This window comes from Somniosus microcephalus, chromosome 15 (assembly GCF_052327205.1).
Source record: "Somniosus microcephalus isolate GS21.2 chromosome 15, FLI_Smic_1.0, whole genome shotgun sequence".
NCBI lineage: Eukaryota > Metazoa > Chordata > Chondrichthyes > Squaliformes > Somniosidae > Somniosus > Somniosus microcephalus.
The window spans coordinates 33856244-33880402 of NC_141001.1; the positions used below are offsets into that span (position 1 = coordinate 33856244).

Consider the following 24159-nt stretch of genomic DNA (forward strand, 5'->3'; position numbering starts at 1 on the left):
ACCTCCCTCATGAGGCTATGGATTAAGCAGTTAATGATGAGTAAACCTGGTATGTGACAGGGAACTTTGGAAGTTGTAAAGAGTTCATCAGTTTCAGGCCAGAAGCACTCAGCATCAAGTAACTGGCTTTTCTTCCCCCTCGCCTATTTTTTTTTTTAACCTCACACTAGAATCTTATGCCATCAGTAGAAATTTGAAACGTTGAATTAGGAATTAGCTCCAATCCCACAGTCAAAAAGCTGTAGTTAACGGATGTAGCTCATCTTGGAGACCTGTTACTAGTGGTGTCTCTCAGGGATTGGGCCTAGGCCTGCTACTTTCATAGTCTTTATTAATGACCTGAACAGCAGTGTTGGGAGCATGGCAATTAAGTTTGCAGATGACACCAAAATCTGTGTACGGGTCAAGACGGCAGAGGAGTGGAATCAAATCCAAAAAGATTTAATTGTGTTTGGTGAGTGGGCCACACATTTGACTAAATGAGATGCTATTTGCCAATGTAGTGTCATGCATGTTGGTAGAGCCAACATAGAAAACACACATCATTTGCAGGGAACAATACTGAAAGAGGTTGAGCGAGAAAAAAATCTTGGTGTTATTGTGCACAGATCACTAAAGGCTCATAACCAACAAGGTATTGGGTTGTATTAATAGAACCACTCAGTATAAATCAAAGGACACCATTTTGACACTGTACAGGTTGCAGGTCAGACCGCATCAAGAATACTGTGCCCAGTTTTGGTCCTCTCACATGGTGGGCGATAGTGGGCTTGGAAAAGGCCCAGAGAGCTACAAGAATGATTCTTAGCTTAAAGATCCACACCATACAGCGATATTCTCAAGGGCATTGGTCTATTTACTTTAGAGAAGTGTAGACTTAGAGGTAGCGTGATAGAGACCTATAAAATAATTAAAGGGCTTGACAGATTATTTTCGTTTAACTGATTGGGGAGGGCCAGAGGACACAAGTTAAAACTATTTACGAGTAGAAATAGACCATGTTAGGCAGTAGTTCCTTTCCCAGAGAATTGAGTGCCTCTGGAATACACTGCCGGTTAGTGTGGCATGTAATGACTCTCTGCCTGTCTTCAAGAGAGAGCTGGACCGGTTCCTGACTGGGGCAGAGATCGCATCATATAGAAGGCAAGTGTCTTTAAAAGGTAATAATTGGTCTGTGAGATCTCGAGGGGGTCGGCGAGGAATTTTACAGAGTATTTTTCCCCTTTACTGGCCCTATTTTTTTGCCTCTCCCAGGAGATTACATGGCTGTGAAGGCTGGTGTGAGGCCGGGGGAGGTTAGAGGTCGAGGGGAGGGAAGAAGTGTTTAGTCATGATGCACCATGGTGTGGGGCAGGCATGGTGAACCAGCTGGTTTTTTCCTGCCCGTTAATTTTGTATGTTTGTAAATAAAGTTTAATTTGCAAGTGTGATGACAAACTATTTTTAAATTAAATATCTATCTACGGTATATCGAAAGTCTTGCAGTAAACACACACCTTCAATGTCATTTCTAATCATCGGCAAATTTATTCAACCACACCTGACTGGGTCATTTTTACCATTTGGCTGACACTCAATTCAACAGCTCCAAGTTAGGTGTACGTGTACAACTTTTTAAACAAATGGTTCTAATAAATTATGATAATTTACACTCTCTACCTACTGCATTGGCTCTTTCTCACAGATGCAAAGCAATCTTAAAATGCTGTGAATTTCAGCTCCTTCGCTCCAACAACATACTGGTTCCACACGGTCTCCAACTTGTTAATTGACTTGTCATTCACTCAAACCCAGGGCTCTCATCTGCAACCTGATCTGTAAATGAATCCATCGTTCATTTCAAAAATGTAACTACATCTTAAAAAGGAGCACAGACATGCATTCAACTTCACATGGTGCTGTGACCATGTCCTTAGGAAGTAGCACATCCTCGAACTCTGAACAGTGGAGTGGGAGATTCACGAAATACACATTGTAGAATATATGCACTTGCATTCTAAAAAACCTTAATATTCAAAATGTGTTAGAATTTAATGTAGTGTGCTCTGGCTGATTAGACAAATGTATCCTCAATGCAACTTCGGCAAATGCGTCCTCAATGCAATAGAAGCTGATTGGAATAGAGTTATGAAATTTCCATTTGCAAAATTTTCAATTTCCTGTGCATTCTTGCAGTTCAACTCGTAATAAACATCACTGTCTAATCAAGCCAATTTCTTCACAATTCAGCACCTCCTGTGCCCAATTCCTTTTAACTTAGATCTGCTACAAATTTTACCACTGCATACACGAAAATGTACAAGAAAAGCTCACTGCTGAAGGACCCCTTGCAGTCCTGACAATTAACTTTAGGAACTTTTACACCTGCTGCCTTTTTTGATCCTGTTTCAGATCCTACTGTGGGAAAGGTACATTGCATCATTCGGTCCTCTTTATACCAGGTATACCCAATACTACGTCACTTTTATTGAAGTAGCCAACAGTTAGCAGCAAGGGTGATATAGAAATCACCAAAAGGGGGTGAGAATACAGAAGGTATGAGCATTATTTTCTACATGGAAATGACCTCTACCCTCAACATTTTGATTTGACACCCGATTCTGTAAAATTTTGGAGCCTACTGTAATTGAATGTGAATCTCTTTTTTTTTTAGATAAGTAAAACATATCATCACTCCCACCCCACTGCCCATTTTTATTTCCCAACCCCCACCCCACCGCCCATTTTTATTTCCCAACCATGGCACTTCCACAAGTACATGCCAGAAATTGCATGTAAAATAAAGTCAACTAAATAAACACCTGCATGTAAGACAACAGACAGGCATGCCCCAGAAATCTCCTTTGAAGAAAATATAAAGTTTTTGGAAGCTGCATTTTTGTAGTGGATTTGTTACATATAATTTTTCTGGAAGCAACCACTAAATAAACACATCTATAACTGAGACTCTCAAAGCAACAGGTCGTTTAATTTTTTTCTGCCGCGTGTGTAACAATCAATGGGAGAAAGTACCATCTGATTGATCTGGACAGCTCCAGTCCCACCATCCAAATGATCTGAGTGCTTGAGTGTCAACCGTAGCTCAGTGGGTAGCACCCTCGCCGGAGTCAGAAGGTTGTGGGTTCAAGTCCCACTCCAGGGACTTGAGCACAAAAATCTAGGCCGACACTCCAGTGCAGTGCTGAGGGAGTCGGAGTGCCGTCTTTCGGATGAGAAGTTAAACCAAGACCCTGTTTGCTCGCTCAGGTGGATGCAAAAAATCCCATGACACTATTTCGAAGAAGAGCAGGGGAGTTATCCCTGGCCTGGCCAATATTTATCCCTCAATCAACATCACTAAAAGCATTGCTGTTTGTGGGAGCTTGCTGTGCGCAAATTGGTTGCCACGTTTCCTACATTACAACAGTGACTACACTTCAAAAAGTACTTCATTGGCTGTAAAGCGCTTTGGGGTGCTGGTGGTCATGAAAGGCACTATATAAATGCAAGTTCTTTTTTGATACCAACAACCCCCAATCCTTGTAAAAAGATCTCCTTGTAAAACGCTGACAAGCAGACACTGGGTTGAAATGCCGACCGTAAGCTTAAAAAGTTAATGGTTGGCATGTATGCATGCTGAGTCTGCTCCCAGCATTTACTTTATTGAAAGCAGCAGCCTCAACATGATGGAACATTCCCAAACCCATACTTTTCTGGATCAACAATGCTGCCAGTTCCTCAAACTAGTTGGAGCATATACAATATGGAGGGCAGCCATAGCACAAGAACAATAAGTAACAATGGTTGCACTCCTGTAGAATAAAGGCACCTTCACTGGAGTGTAAAGGATGCCTGCACACCTGTGTAGGTGCTTTTAGTCTACAGGAGGTGCAGTTAAAATTCCTAAAATAATTCTCACTAAGAAAGGTTTGTTCCTTCCTGGATATACTTATGAAAAATTAGCATTTATTGTGTATAGGGTAATGAGAGGATACATGTGCACCAAACTGGCCCTACCCCCTGTGCCTTGGCACCAGATTCACTTACTTGTAAGTGTGAATATTCCAGAGTCCTTGCCAGTGATACGGTTTCATGGAAAGCCACTCCAGTGTCTTCATTGCACAATAGATTCCAAATCCATTGCATAGAAAGACATCCATTATCCACTGTAAACAAAAGCAGTTTTACTAACCTTCTACAATGGCAGGGTAGGGAAGAAAGCACATCTTGTTCTAGGCGGAGAGGGTGCTCGTTTGCAAATGTACAGACTCATAGTAATTTAACTCAAATTTCACTGTAAGCTACTTTTAGAAAGTTTAAAATAACATTTTCAAGCAACAAAGTTACGACAAGCATACTACTACATTAGTCCAGTAAGAAAGCTAATAACATGGCCATTATTTCAAATCTTTAAAGTAGAAATGCTTCAATAAATTTCTTTTTTTACTGCCAAAATTCTCAGCTATACAGCTCCCATTCTTGTCAATGGGTTGTGATTTGTGACGCGTAGCCTTTCTAGTCATGTGCTACACATGAACCTTTCCTAAAGTTTCAGGCTGCAAATATAACTTAAAAACTTGGCAAATCCCTCAACCTAACCCTCCCATTCAACTGCTCCATTTACACACATGGCCACCTTCTCAATGTCATCTTCACACATGGTGTTGCAACATCCAAGGTCTCCACATCAACAGGGCTGTCACCAACCACTTTCTCATCGTTCTTCAATACATCCCCTGCCCATCCCAAACTCTTCCATTGCCACTTTCCACCCTGGAAAAAACGAATGCGCCCCACTCCAACGTGCCCAAATCAAAGTTTCCCCTCCCCTGCTCCACAGCCTGCTACCTGTGTTGACGTCAATATCGCAATTGATCATCTCCACAACTGTTGTTTCTACCATCGACATCCTTTGTATTTCAGATCCTGGATGGTCTCGTACCCCAATCACTACTTTGATACAACAGCTGCCTCCATTGGTCAGCGTCAGCCCTGGCTCAGAGGTAACGCTCTCGCTTCTGAGTCAGAAGATTGTGGGTTCAAGTCCCACTCCAGAGACCTGGCCATATAATCCAGGTTGACACTCCAGTGTAGTACCGAGGGAGTGCTGCACTGTCGGAGATGCTGTCTTTCAACAACAACAACTTGCATTTATATAGCGCCTTTAACGTAGTAAAACATCCCAAGGCGCTGCACAGGAGTATTTTAAGACAACAAATTTGACACCAATCCACAAGGATAAATTAGGGCAGGTGAGCAAAAGCTTGGTTAAACAGGTAAGTTTTAAGGAGCGTCTTAAAGGAGGAAAGAGAGGTAGAGAGGTTTAGGGAGGGAATTCCAGAACTTAGAAACATAGAAAAATAGGTTCAGGAGTAGGCCATTTGGCCTTTGAGCCTGCACCGCCATTCAATATGATAGCTGATCCTCTATCTCAATACCATATTCCCGCTCTTGCCCCGTACCCCTTGATGGCTTTTGTGTCTAGAAATCTATCCATCTCCTTCTTAAATATATTCAGTGACTTGGCCTCCACAGCCTTCTTTCTGTGGTAGAGAATTCCACAGGTTCACCACCCTGATTGACAAAATTTCTCATCTCAGTCCTAAATGTCCTACCCCATATCCTGAGACTGTGACCCCTCGTTCTAGACCCCCCCCCAGCCAGGGGAAACATCCTCCCTGCATCCAGTCTGTCTAGCCCTGTCAGAATTTTATACATTTCAATGAGATCCCCTCTCATTCTTCTAAACTCTAGTGAATACAGGCCTAGTCGACCCAATCTCTCCTCATACAACAGTCCTGCCATCCCAGGAATCAGTCTGGTGAACCTTCGCTGCACTCCCTCTATGGCAAGTATATCCTTTCTGAGGTAAGGAGACCAAAACTGCACACAGTACTCCAGGTGCGGTCTCACCAAGGCCCTGTACAACTGAAGTAAGACATCCTTGCTCCTGTACTCAAATCCTCTTGCAATGAAGGCCAACATACCATTTGCCTTCCTAACTGCATGCTGCACCTGCATGTTTGCTTTCAGTGACTGGTGTACAAGGACACCCATGTCCCTTTGTACATCAGCATTTCCCAATCTATCACCATTTAAATAATACTCTACCTTTCTGTTTTTCCTACCGAAGTGGATAACTTCACATTTATCCACATTATACTGCATCCGCCATGTATTTGCCCACTCACTCAACTTGTCTAAATCACCTTGAAGCCTCCTTGCATCCTCCTCACAACCTCACCTAGTTTTGTCTCGTCAGCAAAGTTGGAAATATTACATTTGGTTCCCTCATCCAAATCATTGATATATATTGTGATTAGCTGGGGCCCAAGCACTGATCCCTGCGGTACCCCACTAGTCACCGCCTGCCACCCCGAAAAAGACCCATTTATTTCTACTCTTTGTTTCCGGTCTGTTAACCAATTTTCAACCCATGCCAGTATATTACCCCCAATCCCATGTGCTTTAATTTTGCACACTAACCTCTTATGTGGGACTTTATCAAAGGCCTTCTGAAAATCCAAATACACCACATCCACTGGTTCTCCCTTATCTATTCTACCAGTTACATCCTCAAAAAACTCCAGTAGGTTTGTCAAACACTATTTCCCTTTCATAAATCCATGTTGACTTTGTCTAATCCCGTTGATATTTTCTAAGTGTCCTGTTATAACATCCGTTATAATGGACTCTAGCATTTTCCCTACTACTGATGTTAGGCTAACTACTACTGATGTAGATCCCGGTTTTCTCTCTCCCTCCTTTTTTAAATAGTGGGGTTATATTTGCCACCCTCCAATCTGCCGGAACTGTTCCATAATCTATAGAATTTTGGAAGATGACAACCAATGCATCCACTTTTTCCATGGCTGCCTCTTTTAGTACTCTGGGATGCAGATTATCAGGCCCTGGGGATTTATCAGCTTTCAGTCCCATTAATTTCTCCAGCACTATTTTTTTACTAATACTAATATCCTTTAATTCCTCCTTCTCACTAGGCCCTTGGTTCCCTCGCATTTCTGGGAAGTTATTTGTGTCCTCTTCCGCGAAGACAGAACCAAAGTATTTTTTTAAATTGCTCTGCCATTTCCTTGTTCCCCATTATAAATTCTCCCGTTTCTAACTAAGGGACCTACATTTGTCTTCACTAATCTTTTTCTTTTTACATACTTGTAGAAGCTTTTACAGTCCACTTTTATGTTCCTTGCACATTTACTCTCATACTCTATTTTTCCCCTCTTAATCAATCTCTTGGTCCTTTTTTGCTGAACTCTAAACTGCTCTCAATCCTCAGGCTTGCTACTTTTTCTGGCAACTTTATATGACTCCTCTTTGGATCTAATACTATCCTTAATTTCTTTTGTTAGCCATGGTTGGGCCGCTTTTTCTTTTGTGTTTTTGCGCCAGAAAGGAATGTATAACTGTTACAATTCATGCATTCGTTCCTTAAATGCTAGCCATTGCCTGTCCACCGTCATGCCTTTTAATGAAGCGCCCCAATCTATCATAGCCAACTCACTCCTCATACCATCATAGTTTCGTTTGTTTAGGTTTAGGACCCCAGTTTCGGATTGGACTTCTTCGCTTTCCATCTTAATGAAGAATTCTATCATGTTATGGTCACTCTTCCGTAAAGGAGCCCACACAAGATTAATTAACCCCTTCTCATTGCACAATACCCAATCTAGGATAGCCTGTTCCCTCAACATGCTGGTCTAAAAAACGTACACACTCCAGGAATTCATTCTACACAGTATTATTGCTAATTTGGTTTGGCCAGCTTAGGGCCTAGGCAACAGAAGGCACGACCACCAAAGGTTGAGCGATTATAATCAGGGATGCTCAAGAGGGCAGAATTAGAGGAGCATAGACATCTGGGGGGGGGGGGGGGGGGGTGCTGAAGGAGATTACAGAGATAGGAAAGGGAGAGGCCATGGAGGGATTTGAAAACAAGGATGAGAATTTTGAAATCGAGGCGCTGCTTAACCGGGAGCCCAATGTAGGTCAGCGAGCACAGGGGTGATGGGCGAACGGGACTTGGTGTAGGTCAGGACACAGGAAGCCGAGTTTTGGATGACCTCAAGTTTATGTCGGGTAGAATGTGGGAGGCCAGCCAGGAGTGCATTGGAATAGTCAAGTCTCGAGGTAAGAAAGGCATGGGTGAGGGCTTCAGGTGATACGTTAAACTGAGGCCCCGTCTTCCATCTCAGATGGACGTAAAAGATCCCATGGCACTATATTGAAGAGGAGCAGGGGAACTTGAGTGGGTTGCAGTAGTTTTTTTCCGGGCGGAAAGTAGCAATGGAGGGGTTTGGGATGGGCAGAGGATATATAGAAGAATGATGAAGTAGTTGGTGACAGGGTGTTGGCCAATATTTATCTCTCAACCAACATCACAAACAGATTACCTGGTCATTCTCTCATTGCTTTTTGTGGGAACTTGAGCAAATTGACTGCTGCATTACAACAGTGACTATACTTCAAAAGTACTTAATTGGTTGTAAAGCCTTTGGCACATCCTGCAAGTCTGTCTTTCTTTTATAAGCTCAAAATGCACTTGATCAACTGGCTTCACTGTTTACGACCAGATCTGACCGGATCATCTCAAATATAACTGCCACTTCCTCTCCTTGAGCAGAGCTCTTATAGGATTGTAGGGCTGGAGGATGTAAGAGATAGGATAACAAGAATTTTAAATTCCAAGCACTGGGGGGGCCACAAGTCAAAATAGATCAGCAATCACAGGGGTGATGGATGAGTGGGACTTCGGTGCAAGATAGTATACTGGCAGCGGGAGTTTTAGATGAGCTACAGTTTACAGAGTGCAGTGGATGGGAGGCTGGCTTGGAGAGCATTGGAACAGTCGAGTGTGGAAGTTACCAAGGTATGGATGAGTGTTTCAGCAGCGGACGCATTGAGGTAAAGGCGGAGGCAAGAATGTTGCGGAGGTGCAAGTAGACGGACTTTGTGATGGAGAGAATATGGGATTGAAAACTCAGTTCAGTGTCGAATAGGGCACAAAGGTCACAAACAGCCTGGTTCAACCAGAGACAATGGCCGGGGAGAGGAATGGAATAGGTGGCAAGGGTACGGAGTTTGTGGCAGAGCCAGAAGATGATGGCTTTGGTTTTCCCAATGTTACCTGGAGGAAATTGCAGCTCATCCAAGACTGCATATTGGGAAGCAATCGGAGAACTCAGAAGCAGAGGAACGAGGTGGTCAAGGGTTCGAGCTGCATGTTGTCAGTACACATATGGAAACTGATCCCCATATTTTCAGATGATGTTGCCAAGGGGCAGCATGTAGATGAGGAAGAGGAGACTGAGGATAGATTCACAGGGAACTCCAGGTCATAATGTAGGCACATCATATCCTTCAGTTCTCTTCCTCTACATACATGATCAGACTCCACTCTGGATCAATGTTCCCCCTAATTTTAAATTTGGGTGCGCGGTCCCTTTAACGGGCCGCGTGGCCCATTCAAAGTTCCACGCATGCGTGAAATTTCACATTGTAAAAGCTGCTCCGGCGTAGACAGCCGCGCAGCTCAGAGGGAACGTTGCTCTGGATCCCTTCACATTTACAAGCTTTACTAGGCAACATCAGCCAGAAGAACGGGGTCAGCTTCCACATATATGGTAATGACAATCCGCTCACTCTGCCTCCGCCATCCACCCAAAGGCTGCTGCTATACTCTCAAATTGCCTGCCAATATCAAGGCGTGGATAAGCCTAAATTTTCTCCAGCTTAATGACTGCAAAACTAAAGCCATTTGTATGCTCCCACCGATACCCGTGTCTCTGAACTTGACTCCCATCAAGTTCCCCAGATGCCAATTCAGGTTGAGTTAGGAAGTGTGGAACCTTGGTCTACTGCTCAACCCAAAGCTCAGCCTCTTTCCTCACATCATCTTTGTTAATACTCCTCATTTGAAACACTCCAATATGGGATCTGTCCCACCCCACAGCACTAGGATAACACTGGTCAAGTCACAGATGACGTCCTGTGCAACTGTGACTTTCTTGCACCTCCACAACATTGCCTGCCTCCACCCCTACCTACCATCACTGAAACAGCAGTACACGCCTTCACTGATTCGAGACTTGATTCTCCAGCATTCTCCTAGTTGGCCTTCCGGCTTTAAACTGCACCCCCCCCCCTCCCACCCACAAGCTTGAACTCCAAAACGCTACAATCCATGTCCTTACCGGCACAATCATTCTCTCAAAGCTCCATTAGCTCCCTGCACTCCAATGACTTGACTTCAAAATTCTCACCCTGTCCTCCTGCCTTACCCCCAACGCTCCACTAATACCGCGCTGCTTCTTGACCCATGTGCCCTCTGCTCCAGAACCAGCACTTATTCAGCCATTATGCTGCTGCCCTTTGAATCTCCCTGCCTAGTTCCCGGCTTTAAAAACATTCAAAACCTCGCTCTTGTCTTTGGTCCCCACCCTAACCCGCCCCATTTTCCCCCTTCACCTTCCTGCTCAGCGTCCGCTTTTTCTTTTCCTCCTCAATGTAAAGGGCTTTGAGACGTCTTCCTGCAGGCGAGCAGCACTACAGAAATAAAAGTTCCTACGCACATGCAAGGCAAACGCTGTTGAGAGTTTACCTTCAAGAGTAACAGGGTAAAGACAGGTTTCTTCATAGTTTAACTATCAAACCTTCTATTTTATTATAAATCCTTTAGAAAACATTCTTTTGTAATGAAAGAAACCTTTGTTTAACAGAGAGCACAAATATAATATTGCATTCAAGCAGTTTACATCAAGTTACACAGTCAGCATGGGGCAAGAAGGTATTTGTACAGATACATACATGGTCCCACCAGCATTCACTGAAATTAGGCAGCTGATGCTCCAGACTGTACTCCAGGAACTCAAACATCACACTGATTATCATACACATCCACCAGTCTCGAATCATTAGTGTCTAGACAGAAGGGGGGTGGGGAAAGAGAGAGAGAGATAATTAGCTGGTGCTTGTTGTTAAAAAGGGCTAATTAGTGAACTATATTCGTACAGAATAAGTTCTCCATTACTTTCACAGGGCCCGAAGAATGAGGTTGCAAGGTGAGATATTGGATGATTGCACAATGAACAAGGTGGTTATGGGTTTAGGACACCAAATCTTTTAGGTAGCCGAGAGCAATTACCATACAGGGTTTGCTGTTTATTTTCCAGGCAGGTCACCGAAAGGATATATTGGCCTAGGAAGGAGTGCAGCGGATTTACCAGGGCTGCAAGGGTTAGATTGTGAGGAGATTTTACATAAACTAGACTTGTATTTCCTGGAATATAGAAGGTTAAGGGGTGATTTGATTGAGGATTTTTAAAAACATTTTTTTTAAGGAATTGATAGGGTAGAGAGAAATGTTTTCCACTGGTGGTGAGTCTAGGACAAGGGGACAGAACCTTAAAATCAGAACCAGACCATACAGGAGAGAAGTTAGGAAACACTTCTTCACACAAAGTGTGGTAGAGTGTGGAACTCTCTTCTGCAAACAGCAATTGATGCTAGGTAAATTGTTAATTTTAAATCTGAGATTGCTAGATATTTGTTAGCCAAAGGTATTAAGGGATATGGGGCAAAGGAGGGTATATGGAGTTAGGTCACAGATCAGCCATGATCTCCCTGAATGACGGAACAAACTCGAGGTGCTAAATGGCCTATTTCTGTTCCTATGTTTATGATCTGGAATGCACTGCCTGAAATAGTGGTGAAAGCAGATTGAATAACTTTAAAAAGGGAATTGGATAAATACTTGAAGGGGGGAAATTTGTAGGGCGATGGGGAAAGAGCAGGGGAGTGGGATTAATTGGATAACTCTTTCAAGGAGCCAGCACAGGCATGATGGGCCAAATGGCCTCCTTCTGTGCTGTATCTGTATGCCATGCAGGGCTACCCGTTTAAGGCTGTGGAGCGAGGGCAGTAGTTCATGAAATATTGGAGGTCCACCACCACAGTTGAAAAAAACTAGAAATGCAATACATATCCTATGCATGGGTTGATGCTGCACCATTTAGTATTTTTCTGCATTTTTACATATGTTTGTAACTAGTTGAGTACATCCCTATAGCAACTGTGCTTCCAAAAAATAAAAACCAGGACAAAATTTGCCAGTCCATCGCCTTAATGTTCAACCTACTCTTCTGACAGCATACCTACCAGGCAGGCAGGGCTCCAACATATTTCTGCAACACAACTGATAACCAGAACACTGTGGGGCTTTACTAGTAACAAGTAAAACAGTCATGAAGGAAAGGTGATCCAGTTCTCATCTTACCTTAAGGTACCAGCCCAGGAAATGGGCCGGGACAAATCCATCCAATTTATCCTAAAATATAACCGAAACAGCAAACTTTAGATCTGAGCGAAAAACTTTTAATTTCAGATTTCAATTTTTTTTTAAAAATACAAAGTACTTGCCCCTTCACCAATTATCGGACAAAATTATATTTTACCCTTTGCTTGCAATAGTCTCAATGTGCCTTTTTATAAAGCTACTTTACCTCACTGATCGATCTCTGGGGAGAAAAAAAAAAATATAAAGCTCGACAGGTGACCATCTAACTTTACTGCTTACGATTACATAAATATATTTAAAAAACTGCACTACAAGCATTTCAACCAAAGTAACACATTGGCAACAACACAGTACAACATGGACTGAGTGGAAGAAAGCATTGGCTTCAGATTCCCTGTAGAGCCAATCTCAGATCACAGACAAGCTATTCGAGAGGGGCACTCTCATGGGGGAAGGAGAAGAGATTAAAATGGTTACAAGGCCGCACTTGAAGCCTTCAAGGTAGTCTATCTGCCTTTTAATTTGGAAATGGTTCATCATTTTGGGGGAAGGAGGAGAAAAGTAGGTAAAAACACAAAAATAAAAATCAGAGCGTTTCCCACCCCCGCTTGGACACAGCTTTGCTAACTGCTCATTAAATTTTAAAAATCTGACAGAAAAACTAAATACAGCATACAAGTAATAAATGGAGCTTCAGCCCCCATTAGCAGATGTTGAAAATTAAACCATGTCATTTCCCTCCCTAGTGAAGCTTCAAAGCCATCCTTCCTGTTATGAACTCAAATGGACTGATCAGAGCTTTGATGCTTTGTTAGTGTTAATCAAATAAGCCAATGTCCTCAGGCCACATTTACTGAGTAAAAAGCTGGTATACAGAAAGGTTAATGATGCACACTGGGTTGGGAGACCAAACCCAATTCATATCAAATGCAGACATGCAACAGGTCGCAAAAACAGAGGCCAGCTGTCCAGTGGAAGGTGACTGCGCATGCCTGACACATGCAAGGATTTAAAAGTAGTATTCTGATAAACAGCAGCTTCCTACTGTGATAGTGTGTCAATTACATAAATTATACACTGAAATTATATCACTGAAATAGATCCAACAGGTGATATAAGGCAAGGCTATAAGTAGTTAACTACGCCTCTATATACAATGTAATATTTTGGTGGTAGCTTTCTCCCCTCCAAAATACATTTACTCTCCGCTGGGGGAATTGTTCCAAAGGCACTGGCTGCCCTCCGCTATTTCACCAAAGTGGCCATATTACATGTCGCAGTTTTGACGCTAAGTGTTGGCAGGCTATTCTACAGGGTAGGGGATGAATAGGACTCAGTCAAGCCCAATTAGGTCCTCACCTGATGTCCCCATATCCATACCTCCAGCTGGGGTTTCTGGATATCAATCAGGAGCAGCAATCCTGGCCAATTTTTCCCTCCCTAATCCAAAGGTGCAGAGGTCAAATGCTGTGCCGCTAATGCTGCTCCAGTAGAAATAACCTAATTCAGCACAGAATCAGCCCCAAGGCCTTTCTAACCACCTGCAGTGTTGATAACCCCTTCGACATATTAACTTTAACTGGTAGCTCTGCGAGCCAACCCTCAAGGAGAGGCCAAACGCCAAACCTCTGACTTCCTCACTCACTGGAAGAGGGCAGTCTGCAGAGTTATTTTGGGAGCTGGGAATAGAGAGCAAAGCCTCCTTTATGACCAGTCAGCAATACTGCTTTGTGCTTTACTGTTTACAAAGTGAACAAAAATATATTTTTGCCCTAAAAGCATGTGGTATAAAGGGAATATTTTGCAGCCTTCATAATCCAATAGAGAATAGTTGTGGTATTGAATGCAATACACAGGGATATAGTGTTCAGGAAAGATAAGACTAGACAGAAAAGGAGGTGAAGTAGCCCAAAGGCAGGGACATCTGGGAGATTAAAGAAGTGAATCCTTTGAGAGGTGGAAAGTTACATAAGAAGTTAGTCTGGTTGGGCATCTTTAACTTGAAAAGAATAAAGCTCAAACTATGCTAAAAACACAAGTAGTAAGTTCTTTTGACGTATGAAATGATCAGATGCGAAAACTGGAAGGTTAGCTTATTTTAATGGGGGAATCTCAGTTAACCAGATATTAATTGGGAATATTCCAGTAGAGTTAATGAACATAGTTCATGGCTGTTTCACGACTAAGTGCATCAGAGAAACTACTAAAGGCAGTACACATCCAGACTTGGTAATGGAAAATAATGCAGATAGCATACAGGAAATGAAACTATGGCACCCTTGGGAGATAACAATTACAGAATGATCATAGAAATTACAACACAGAAACAGGCCATGTGACCTAACTAGTCAATGTTGGTGTTAATCCTCCACACGAGCAGTCGTCCTAATCCCATGTGTCCATCCAGTTCCCATATCCTTGTATCCACCTTTCCTTTAGCCACATAGCTAACCTATTCTTAAATGCTGGCACGGTCTCTGCTTCAATTACTAACTCTGGTAGTGCATTCCACAGCCTCTCGACCAGCTGTGATTTTAAATTTTAAAGGGAATATAAGTAAACTGGATCAGATGAGATGTCCAATGTAAACACAAGTTCTCGGTTGTGTGCAACAGACTACCTAGGGAGGCAGTGGAAGCAAGGGATGCTTTAAATGATATATTCCAAGAAAGTAATGGAGATATTTTTGGCAGACGATGCTATTTGAAGAGGCGACAGAAAGCAGAGCTAGGAAGTCTGTAAGCGTTGGGAACCGCCCAATGGCGAGCACTAATGGGCCTCGACAGCCTTTCCTTACGCTTCTTTTCATATACAAAATACCAGAAACCTTCATTTCTTTGCAGATGCCGATGGACCTGCTGTGTATTTCCAACATTTCTATTCTTATTTCAGACTTCCAGCATTTGTAGTTTTATTTGCCTCAAGGCTGTACTTTACATACACCACATTGCAATTTTATTTTAGAAAACTTCAAAAAAAGCACTCAAAATAGCTCCACTTTCTTATAGTAGGATGTGATATTTAATAGCAAAGCTTAGTTACAGATAATGCGTGCACAGCATATATATGGTATGATGAAGCAGGGATGACACTAGGGCCACATGTAACCTGAGTCTAGTACTCGATCCTTGAAGGCCAAGCAACTCAGTCTACTTGTGCTCAAGCTTTGGCTCCCTCCTATTTCTCATCTACATGCTGCCCCTCGGCGTCATCATCTGAAAACACGTCAGGTTCCACATGTACGCTGACGACACCCCTCACCACCACCTCTCTTGACCCCTCCACTGCCTCTGATTTGTCACGCTATTTGTCCAACATCCAGTATTGGATGAATAGAAATTTCCTCCAATTAAATATTGGATAGACCCAAGTCATTGCCCTCAGTCCCGCCACAAACTCCGTTCCCTACCCACCAACTACATCCCTCTCCCTGGTCACTGAGGCTGAACCAGACCGTTAAGAGTTCTATTTAACCCTGAGATCAACTTCTGACCCCATATCCTCTCCATCATTAAGACCGCCTACTTCCACCTCCATAACATCGCCCTCTCCGCATCTGACTCAGCTCATCTGCTACTGAAACCCTCACCCATGCCTTTGTTATCTCTAGGCTCGACTATTTCAATGCACTCCTGGCTGACATCCCACCTTGCACCCTCCGTAAACTCAAGCTCGTCCAAAACTCTGCTGCTTGTAGCCTAACTCGCTCCAAATCCCGTTCAGACATCACCCCTGTGCTCGCTGGCTTACATTGGCTCAGGGTCTGGAAAAGCCTCGATTTTAAAATTCTCATCATTTTCAAATCCCTCCACGGCCTCACCACTCCCTATCTCTCTAAACTCCTCTAGCCCTACAACCCTCCGAGATCACTGCGCTCCTCCAATTCGAGCATCTTGCACATACCGGATTTTCTTTGCTCTACCGTTGGTGGCCATGCCTTCAGCAGCCTAGGCCCCAAGCTCTGAAATTCTGCCGCCCTACCACCCCCCCCCCATTTTAAGCAGCTCCTTAAAACCTACCCCTTTGACCAAGCACTTGGTTACCTGTTCTAATATCTCATGTGGCTTGGTCAAATTTTGTTTGATAATCACTCCAGTGAAGAGCCATGGGACATTTTACTACGTTAATGGTGCTATACAAATGCAATTTGCTGGTTTATCGTATTTGACTTTTGTGGGTCTGGAAGTTTGGAAAGAGCTATTTTTAGCACTGTTGCCCCATTGGTGGACAATACCTCGATCCGAACACTGAAATCTGTTGGAGCTCCCTCCACCTACCCTTTGGGCAACGACAGCATTAGCTGTGCTGCAACACTGCCTATCGCCATGGTCGAACCAGCTGTCTCAGTTCATGCAAGAATAACCACTTGGGTGAACTATCAGAGGGCCACAAGCACTCATCAAACCAAACTGAACAGGGGTCGAATTTCAACAGCGGAAAGACAGTGGGTGGGGGAGTGGGAAAAGAAAGTGTTGACAATATTCTAAAAAGTTGCAATGGTGGCACTCCCAAGTGTTTAAGTGTAACTGGATTCCATCCACTGTATACAATTTCCACTGGGGCGTTAGGGGAAGGAATACAGTAGTTTAGAAATGCAAATCAATCTCACCCAGATGTTGTGATACGGATCAGTCTTATTTCCTGGGTCAAAGATAAGACAGTTCCCACCATAGTCCCTCTCTGGCAAAGGGACACCCAGTTTTGGATCTATGAATTTCATGAATTGACGACCATCCTGAACAGTCTGTGGAAACAAAAACCAAACATCGAGTAATAGTGTCGAAACACATCAGTAAAGGTTAATGATCCTAGATGTGTGATTAAGTGATAATATGCGTGCCATTTTATCTGACTGAATAAGCCGGGAGACAAAAGCTTGATGACATAAAACATACGTCTATTAAGTATTCAAACCATTCTAACCCCTGCAGTTGAAATTTATAAATGTTTTGTAATATTGTCTCTTTCTCCTCCTGCCAACTAACCCATGATTGAAGTAGTTACATCAATGCTCCCTTTATACTACACTTTCCTCTAATTGCACTGGCAGTAATGTTGCAGCATAAATAACGCAGTACGCTTGCTGACGGGCAGTGAAATCCTCCAGGAATGGGGTTTTCAATCGCCCAAACTGCTAGAGGTTGAAAAATAAAAAGCAAGTGCCAGCATTTTTTAAATATTCATTCATGGAATGTGGGCGTCGCTGACAAGGCCAGCATTTATTGCCCATCCCTAGTTGCCCTCGAGAAGGTGGAGGTGAGCTGTCTTCTTGAACCGCTACAGTCCGTGTGGTGAAGGCAGGAAGTTCCAGGATTTTGACTCAGCGACGATGAAGAAATGGCAATATACTTCCAAGTCAGGATGGTGCGAGACTTGGAGGTGGTGGTGTTCCTATGCGCCTACTGCCCTTGTCCTTCTAGGTGGAAGAGGTCGCAGGTTTGGGAGGTGCTGCCGAAGAAGCCTTGGCGAGTTACTGCAGTGCATCTTGTAGATGGTACACACTGCAGTCACGGTCTGCCGGTGGTGGAGGGAGTGAATGTTTAAGGTGGTGGATGGGGTGCCAAGCAAGCGGGCTGCTTTGACTTGGATAGTGTCGAGCTTATTGAGTGTTGTTGGAGCTGCACTCATCCAGGCAAGTGGAGTGTATTCCATCACACTCTTGACTTGTGCCTTGTAGATGGTGGAAAGGCTTTGGGAAGTCAGGAGGTGAGACACGCCACAGAATACCCAGCCTCTGATCTGCTCTTGTTGCCACAGAATGTGTGTGGCTGGTCCAGTTAAGTTTCTGGTCAAGGGTGACCCCCAGGATATTAATGGTGGTGGATTCGGCGATGGTAATGCCGTTGAATGTCATGGGGTGGTGGTTGGATGCTCACTTGTTGGAGATAGTCATTGCCTGGCACTTATGTGGCGCGAATGTTACTTGCCACTTTCAGCTCAAGCCTGAATGTCGTCCAGCTCTTGCTGCATGAAGCATGGATGGCTTCATTATCTGAGGAGTTGCGAATGGCACTGAACACTGTGCAGTCATCAGCAAACATCCCCACTTCTGACCTTATGATGGAGGGAAGGTCATTGGTGAAGCAGCTGAAGATGGTTGGGTCTAGGACACATGTAGGTTGGGTTCTCCAGTTTGGGTCAGAATATTTGCAGGCTGCGCTGTCGGCCTATTTTCTGAGGTCAGCAAGGAACTTTTACAATACAGAACCCACATGTCCAGACTGGCAGAGTCGCAGGTGCAATTCTGCACCATCTGTGCACAGATGAGATAACGCATGTGCACAGTGCAGTGCCACTAAAGTCAAGCAGGCTGTGTGTTTTCAAGCCCCTTTCTAAGAATTAAGCATACAGTCTAATACAGTTCAGAGGGAGTGCTGCATTGTGTTGTGCTGTCTTTCAGATGAGACGTTAAATAGATTTTGACTGTTCCAGAGAAAGAACACCTGTTCAAATCTCATGCATGTACATTTCACCATTGTCTTCCATTCCATGCTGTCGTATAAATGGGGAAGCATTGGCATAAACAGAAACGAGCCCAATAACTACTATGGGAAGTGGCTCATTCAACCAAAAGCTCAAGTCAAGCTCAACTGAAGTTAATTATACCTACAGTTTTGGCTTTCAGATGTTGCGACACCAGTAGCAGTTTTGCTAGTGGTCTACTGTGCGGGCAGGGCTACTCCCAGGCTGTGGAACAGGTGCCTACATGCAGCACTACACCTGCTAGAATCCATCATTCAGGCAATGAGATTCTCCTCAGCTCCTGCATGCAGTAGTACATCTAATAGCCCAGCAAAAAAACTAAAATTATACAACACAAAGCTTCCAATTCCATCCTTTCCAGTTTTGAAAAAGGGTTATACCCGAAACGTCAACTCTAATTTCTCGCCACGGATGTTGCCTGGCCTGCTGAGTTTTTCCAGCATTTTCTGTTGTTACTTCCGATTCAAATGTTGGTTGAGTTTTTGATTCAGAACCAGCCCCCTGACTGCAGCTTAATTCTCTACCACAATTGCAAACTACTCTAAAACAAGGCCTTAGTTTTGAGTTAGCAGTAGCCCAGCTAGACAAGGACAAAATACAGCAGTAGCAATAAAACACATTTTCACTCTCCCATGTGGCAGCTGTCTTTCATTCTGTCAGTGCCATTTACACTTCATCTAGAGCCATCTTTTGTTTTTAAACTTGTCCCATTACCATCTCCTTTTGCCTTGCACCATCTCTTTAATCTCACTTAATGGGGCAGAAATTCCTCCCCAAACGCGTGAGTACGGAAGGGGTACTCACGCGTCTGGCCGGAGGAAATGCCGGTTTTCAGCATGCACAGCGCATGCGCTGAAAACCGGCATTGCCTCTCCTCCAACCCAAGAGTTGAAGAGGCTAGCGTGTGCGCTGTAGGGGGCAGCGCGTGCGTCTTGGATTTCCTGTGTTTTGGGGGATTTGAGCATGTGTAAAGGCCTCCGGTCTTTACGCTTGTAAAAAGCACATGTAAGTATTTATTTTTACAGGTAAGTGGTGTTTTAGTGTAATTTAGAAAAAAAATTCCCACAGGTTTATTATTTTAAAGAATCTACAATAAGGTAAGTTTAGTTTTAGACCCTTTTTATTAAAAATTTATTTTTTTCAACAAAAAAAAATTGTTTAAATTATTTTTTTTAAACTTATTTATACTTAATTTAATGATTGGCATGTTTTTTAAATTTTTATTTAAAGTTTAAATAGTGTTTTGGGCCCCCGTAGTTTTCATGAGTTTGACAGTTCTTACTCTCAAACTCATGAATGAACCTTCCCCTCCCCTGATTGGTTGTACAGTGCTCACCTGATCCCAGCCGGCACATCGCACTAACTACGCCGCTGGATCAGGTAAGCACTGCGCGCTGACATCTGAACCGGGCCTGTGACAGGAAATGCAAGCAGGCCCGGGCTTCAGATGTCAGCGCGCAGGGTGAGTGCAGATCGGGGGCTTGCACCCGCGGGAAGCCCCCGACCCGAATTTTTGGCCCAATGTCTCTTAATTGTCGGGAGCAGCGACTCTGAGAATTTAAACTCACTTACGCGGGCTTTTTTTTTTTTTTATATACAGAGGCTTACCAATCTCGCAGACCGGCGGCAGCATTTAGAGCCACGTCACGATTCAAAACGTGACGCAGGCAGGAGGAAGCAGCTGATTGGGTGAGTACTTACACTACTCTGTAGTTTGACAGTTAAGGTTCATAGTTTATAAAGTTTAGAAGATCTTAATTTTGTGGTTATAGTTTCTAAGGTGTCTGTTCTGTAGCGGGGAGTGCTAGGAAACAAGGGCCCTCAAGTACATCATTTAATAGTATAATTGGTGGTATTGATTTAATTTAAATTAAAGGGTAAGTCATGGCAGCACAGCTTGGCCCCATGGCATGCTCCTCCTGCACTATGTGGGAAAGCAGGGACACTTCCTGTGTCCCTGACAGCCATGTGTGCGGGAAGTGTATCCAGCTGCAGCTACTGACAGACCACATTGCGGCGCTGGAGCTGTGAATGGATACATACTGGAGCATTTGCGATGCTGAGGACGTCTAGGATATCACGTTTAATCAGTTGGTCACACCGCAGGTAAAAGCTGCACAGGCAGGAAGGGAATGGGTGACCGCCAGGCAGAGTAGTAGGCGCAGCCAGGTAGTGCAGGGGTCCCCTGTGGCCATCCCCCTCTCAAACAGATATACTGCTTTGGATACTGTTGGGGAGGATGGCTTATCGGGGGAAGGCAGCAGCAACCAACTTTCTGGCACCATGGGTGGTTCTGCTGCACGGGACGGGAGGAAAAAGAGCAAGAGAGCTTAGTGATAGGGGATTCTATTGTAAGGGGAATAGATAGGTGTTTCTGCGGCCGCAAATGCGACTCCAGGATGGTATGTTGCCTCCCTGGTGCAAGGGTCAAGGATGTCTCAAAGCGGCTGCAGGGCATTCTGGAGGGGGAGGGTGAAAAGCCAGTTGTCGTGGTGCATATAGGTACCAACGATATAGGTAAAAAATGGGATAAGGTCCTAAAAGCTGAATATAGGGAGTTAGGAGGTAAATTAAAAAATAGGACCTCAAAGGTAGTAATCTCAGGATTGCTACCAGTGCCACATGCTAGTCAGAGTAGAAATAGAAGGATATTTCAGCTGAATATGCGGCTAGAAGAATGGTGCAAGGGGGAGGGATTCAAATTCCTGGGACATTGGAACCGGTTCTGGGGGAGGTGGGACCAGTACAAACTGGACGGTTTGCACCTGAGCAGGACCGGGACCGATGTCCTAGGGGGAGTGTTTGCTAGTGCTGTTGGTGAGGGTTTAAACTAAAATGGCAGGGGGTTGGGAACCTGTGCAGGGAGACAGAGGAAAGGGAAGCAAGGATAGAAGCAAAAGACAGGAAGGAGAAAAGCAAAAGTGGAAGTCAGAGAAATCAAGGGTGTCGCAGTAAACAATAATTCTAAAAGGTCTAAGAGTGTTAAAAAAACAAGCCTGAAGGCTTTGTGTCTTAATGCAAGGAGCATTCGTAATAAGGTGGGTGAATTTGCTGTGCAAATTGATGTAAACGGATATGATATAATTGGGATTACGGAGACATGGCTCCAGGGTGACCAAGGCTGGGAATTCAACATCCAGGGGTATTCAATATTCAGGAAGGACAGGCAAAAAGGAAAAGGTGGTGGGGTAGCATTGCTGGTTAAAGAGATTAACACAATAGTAAGGAAGGATATTAGCTCTGAAGATGTGGAATCTGTATGGGTAGAGCTGAGAAATACCAAGGGGCAGAAAACATTAGTGGGAGTTGTATACAGACCCCCAAACAGTAATGCTGAAGTTGGGGATGGCATTAAACGGGAAATTAGAGATGCATGCAATAAGGGCACAGCAGTTATCATGGGTGACTTTAATTTACATATAGATTGGTCTAACCAAATTAGTAACAATACTGTGGAAGAGGAATTCCTAGAGTGTATACAGGATGGTTTCTTGGACCAATATGTTGAGGAACCAACTAGAGATCAGGCCATCTTAGACTGGGTATTATGTAATGAGAAAGGATTAATTAGCAATCTTGTTGTGCAAGGCCCCTTGGGGAGGAGCGATCATAATATGTAAGAATTCTTCATTAAGATGGAGAGTGAAGTAGTTGATTCAGAGACTTGGGTACTGAAATTAAATAAAGGAAACTACGATGGTATCAGGCACGAGTTGGCTAGGATGGATTGGGGAATGTTACTGAAAGGGTGGACGGTGAATAGGCAATGGCAAACATTTAAAGATCGCATGGAAGAACTACAGAATTTGTTCATCCCGGTTTGGCATAAAAATAAAACAAAAAAGGTGACTCAACATTGGCTAACGAGGGAAATTAGGGATGGCATAAGATCCAAGGAGAGGACATATAAATTGGCCAGAAAAAGTAGCAAATCTAAGGATGAGAGCAGTTTAGGATTCAGCAAAGGAGGACAAAGGGATTAATTAAGAGGGGGACAATAGAGTATGAGAGTAAGCTTGCAGGGAACATAAAAACTGACTGTAAAAGCTTCTATAGATATGTGAAGAGAAAAAGATTGGTAAAGTCAAGCGTAGGTCCCTTGCAGTCAGAATCAGGGGAATTTATAATGGGGAACAAAGACATGGCAGACCAATTAAATACATACTTTGGTTCTGTCTTCACAAAGGAGGACACAAATAAACTCCCAGATTTGTCGGGGAACATAGGGTCTAATGAGAGGGAGGAACTGAATGAAAGCAGTTTTGTAGGGAAATAGCGTTAGGGAAATTGACGGGATTGAAGGCCGATAAATCCCCAGGGCCTGATAATCTACATCCTAGGGTCCTTAAGGAAGTGGCCCTGGAAATAGTAGATGCATTGCTGGTCATCTTCCAAAATTCTAGAGACTCTGGAACAGTTCCCATGGATTGGAGGGTAGCTAATGTAACCCCACTATTTAAAAAAGGTGGTAGAGAAAAAACAGGGAATTATAGACCAGTAAGCCTGACAGCGGTAGTGGGGAAAATGCTAGAGTCCATGATAAAAGATCTAATAGCAGAGCACTGGGAAAACAGTGACAGGATCACACAAAGTCAACATGGATTTACAAAAGGTAAATCATGCTCGACTAATCTACTGGAATTTTTTGAGGATGTAACTGGTAGAATAGATAAGGGAGAACCAGTGGATGTGGTGTATTTGGACTTTCAGAAGGATTTCAATAAGGTCCCGTATAAGAGACTAGCGTGCAACGTTAAAGCACATGGGATTGGGGGTAAGGTACTGACTTGGATAGAAAACTGGTTGGCAGGCAGGAAGCAAAGAGTTGGAATAAACGGGTCTTTTTCCGAGTGGAAGGCAGTGACTAGTGGGGTACCACAGGGATCGGTGCTAGGACCCCAGTTATTCACAATATATCTTAATGATCTAGACGAGGGAACTAGATGTAATATCTCCAAGTTTGCAGATGACACAAAGCTGGGTGGGCGTGTGTGCTGTGAGGAGGATGCAGAGAAACTCCAGTATGATTTGGACAGGTTGGGCGATTGGGCAGATGCTGTATAATGTGGATAAATGCGAGGTTATCCACTTTGGTGGCAAAAACAGGAAGGCAGGTTATCTGAACGGCAACAGATTGGGAAAAGGGGAAGTGCAACGAGACCTGGGTGCCCTTGTGCACCAGTCGTTGAAGGTAAGCATGCAGGTGCAGCAGGCGGTTAAGAAGGCAAATGGTATGCTGGCCTTCATAGCGAGAGGATTAGAGTTCAGGAGCAAGGATATCTTGCTACAGGTGTACAGGGCCTTGGTGAGACCACACCTTGAGTATTGTGTGCAGTTTTGGTCGCCTTATCTGAGGAAGGATGTTCTTGCCATGGAGGGAGTGC

At 43.8% G+C, this 24159-nt stretch overlaps 1 protein-coding gene across 5 annotated transcripts in view; it reads right to left on the reverse strand.

The window, feature by feature from the left end:
* The window catches only part of ptdss2 (phosphatidylserine synthase 2), a 110280-nt gene that overhangs the window by 29568 nt on the left and 56553 nt on the right, over positions 1 to 24159 (reverse strand). For 2 of the 5 annotated variants that reach the window (XM_086007632.1, XM_086007628.1), the window contains exons 5-9: positions 16902 to 17036; positions 12498 to 12512; positions 12272 to 12322; positions 10804 to 10917; positions 4027 to 4145 (exon numbers count right to left, since the gene is read on the reverse strand). In XM_086007632.1, coding sequence (XP_085863758.1) covers positions 4027 to 4145; positions 10804 to 10917; positions 12272 to 12322; positions 12498 to 12512; positions 16902 to 17036 — 434 coding nt within the window. The remainder of the gene's footprint in view (positions 1 to 4026; positions 4146 to 10803; positions 10918 to 12271; positions 12323 to 12497; positions 12513 to 16901; positions 17037 to 24159) is intronic. The other 3 variants (XM_086007631.1, XM_086007633.1, XM_086007630.1) reach the window with 2 other exon arrangements.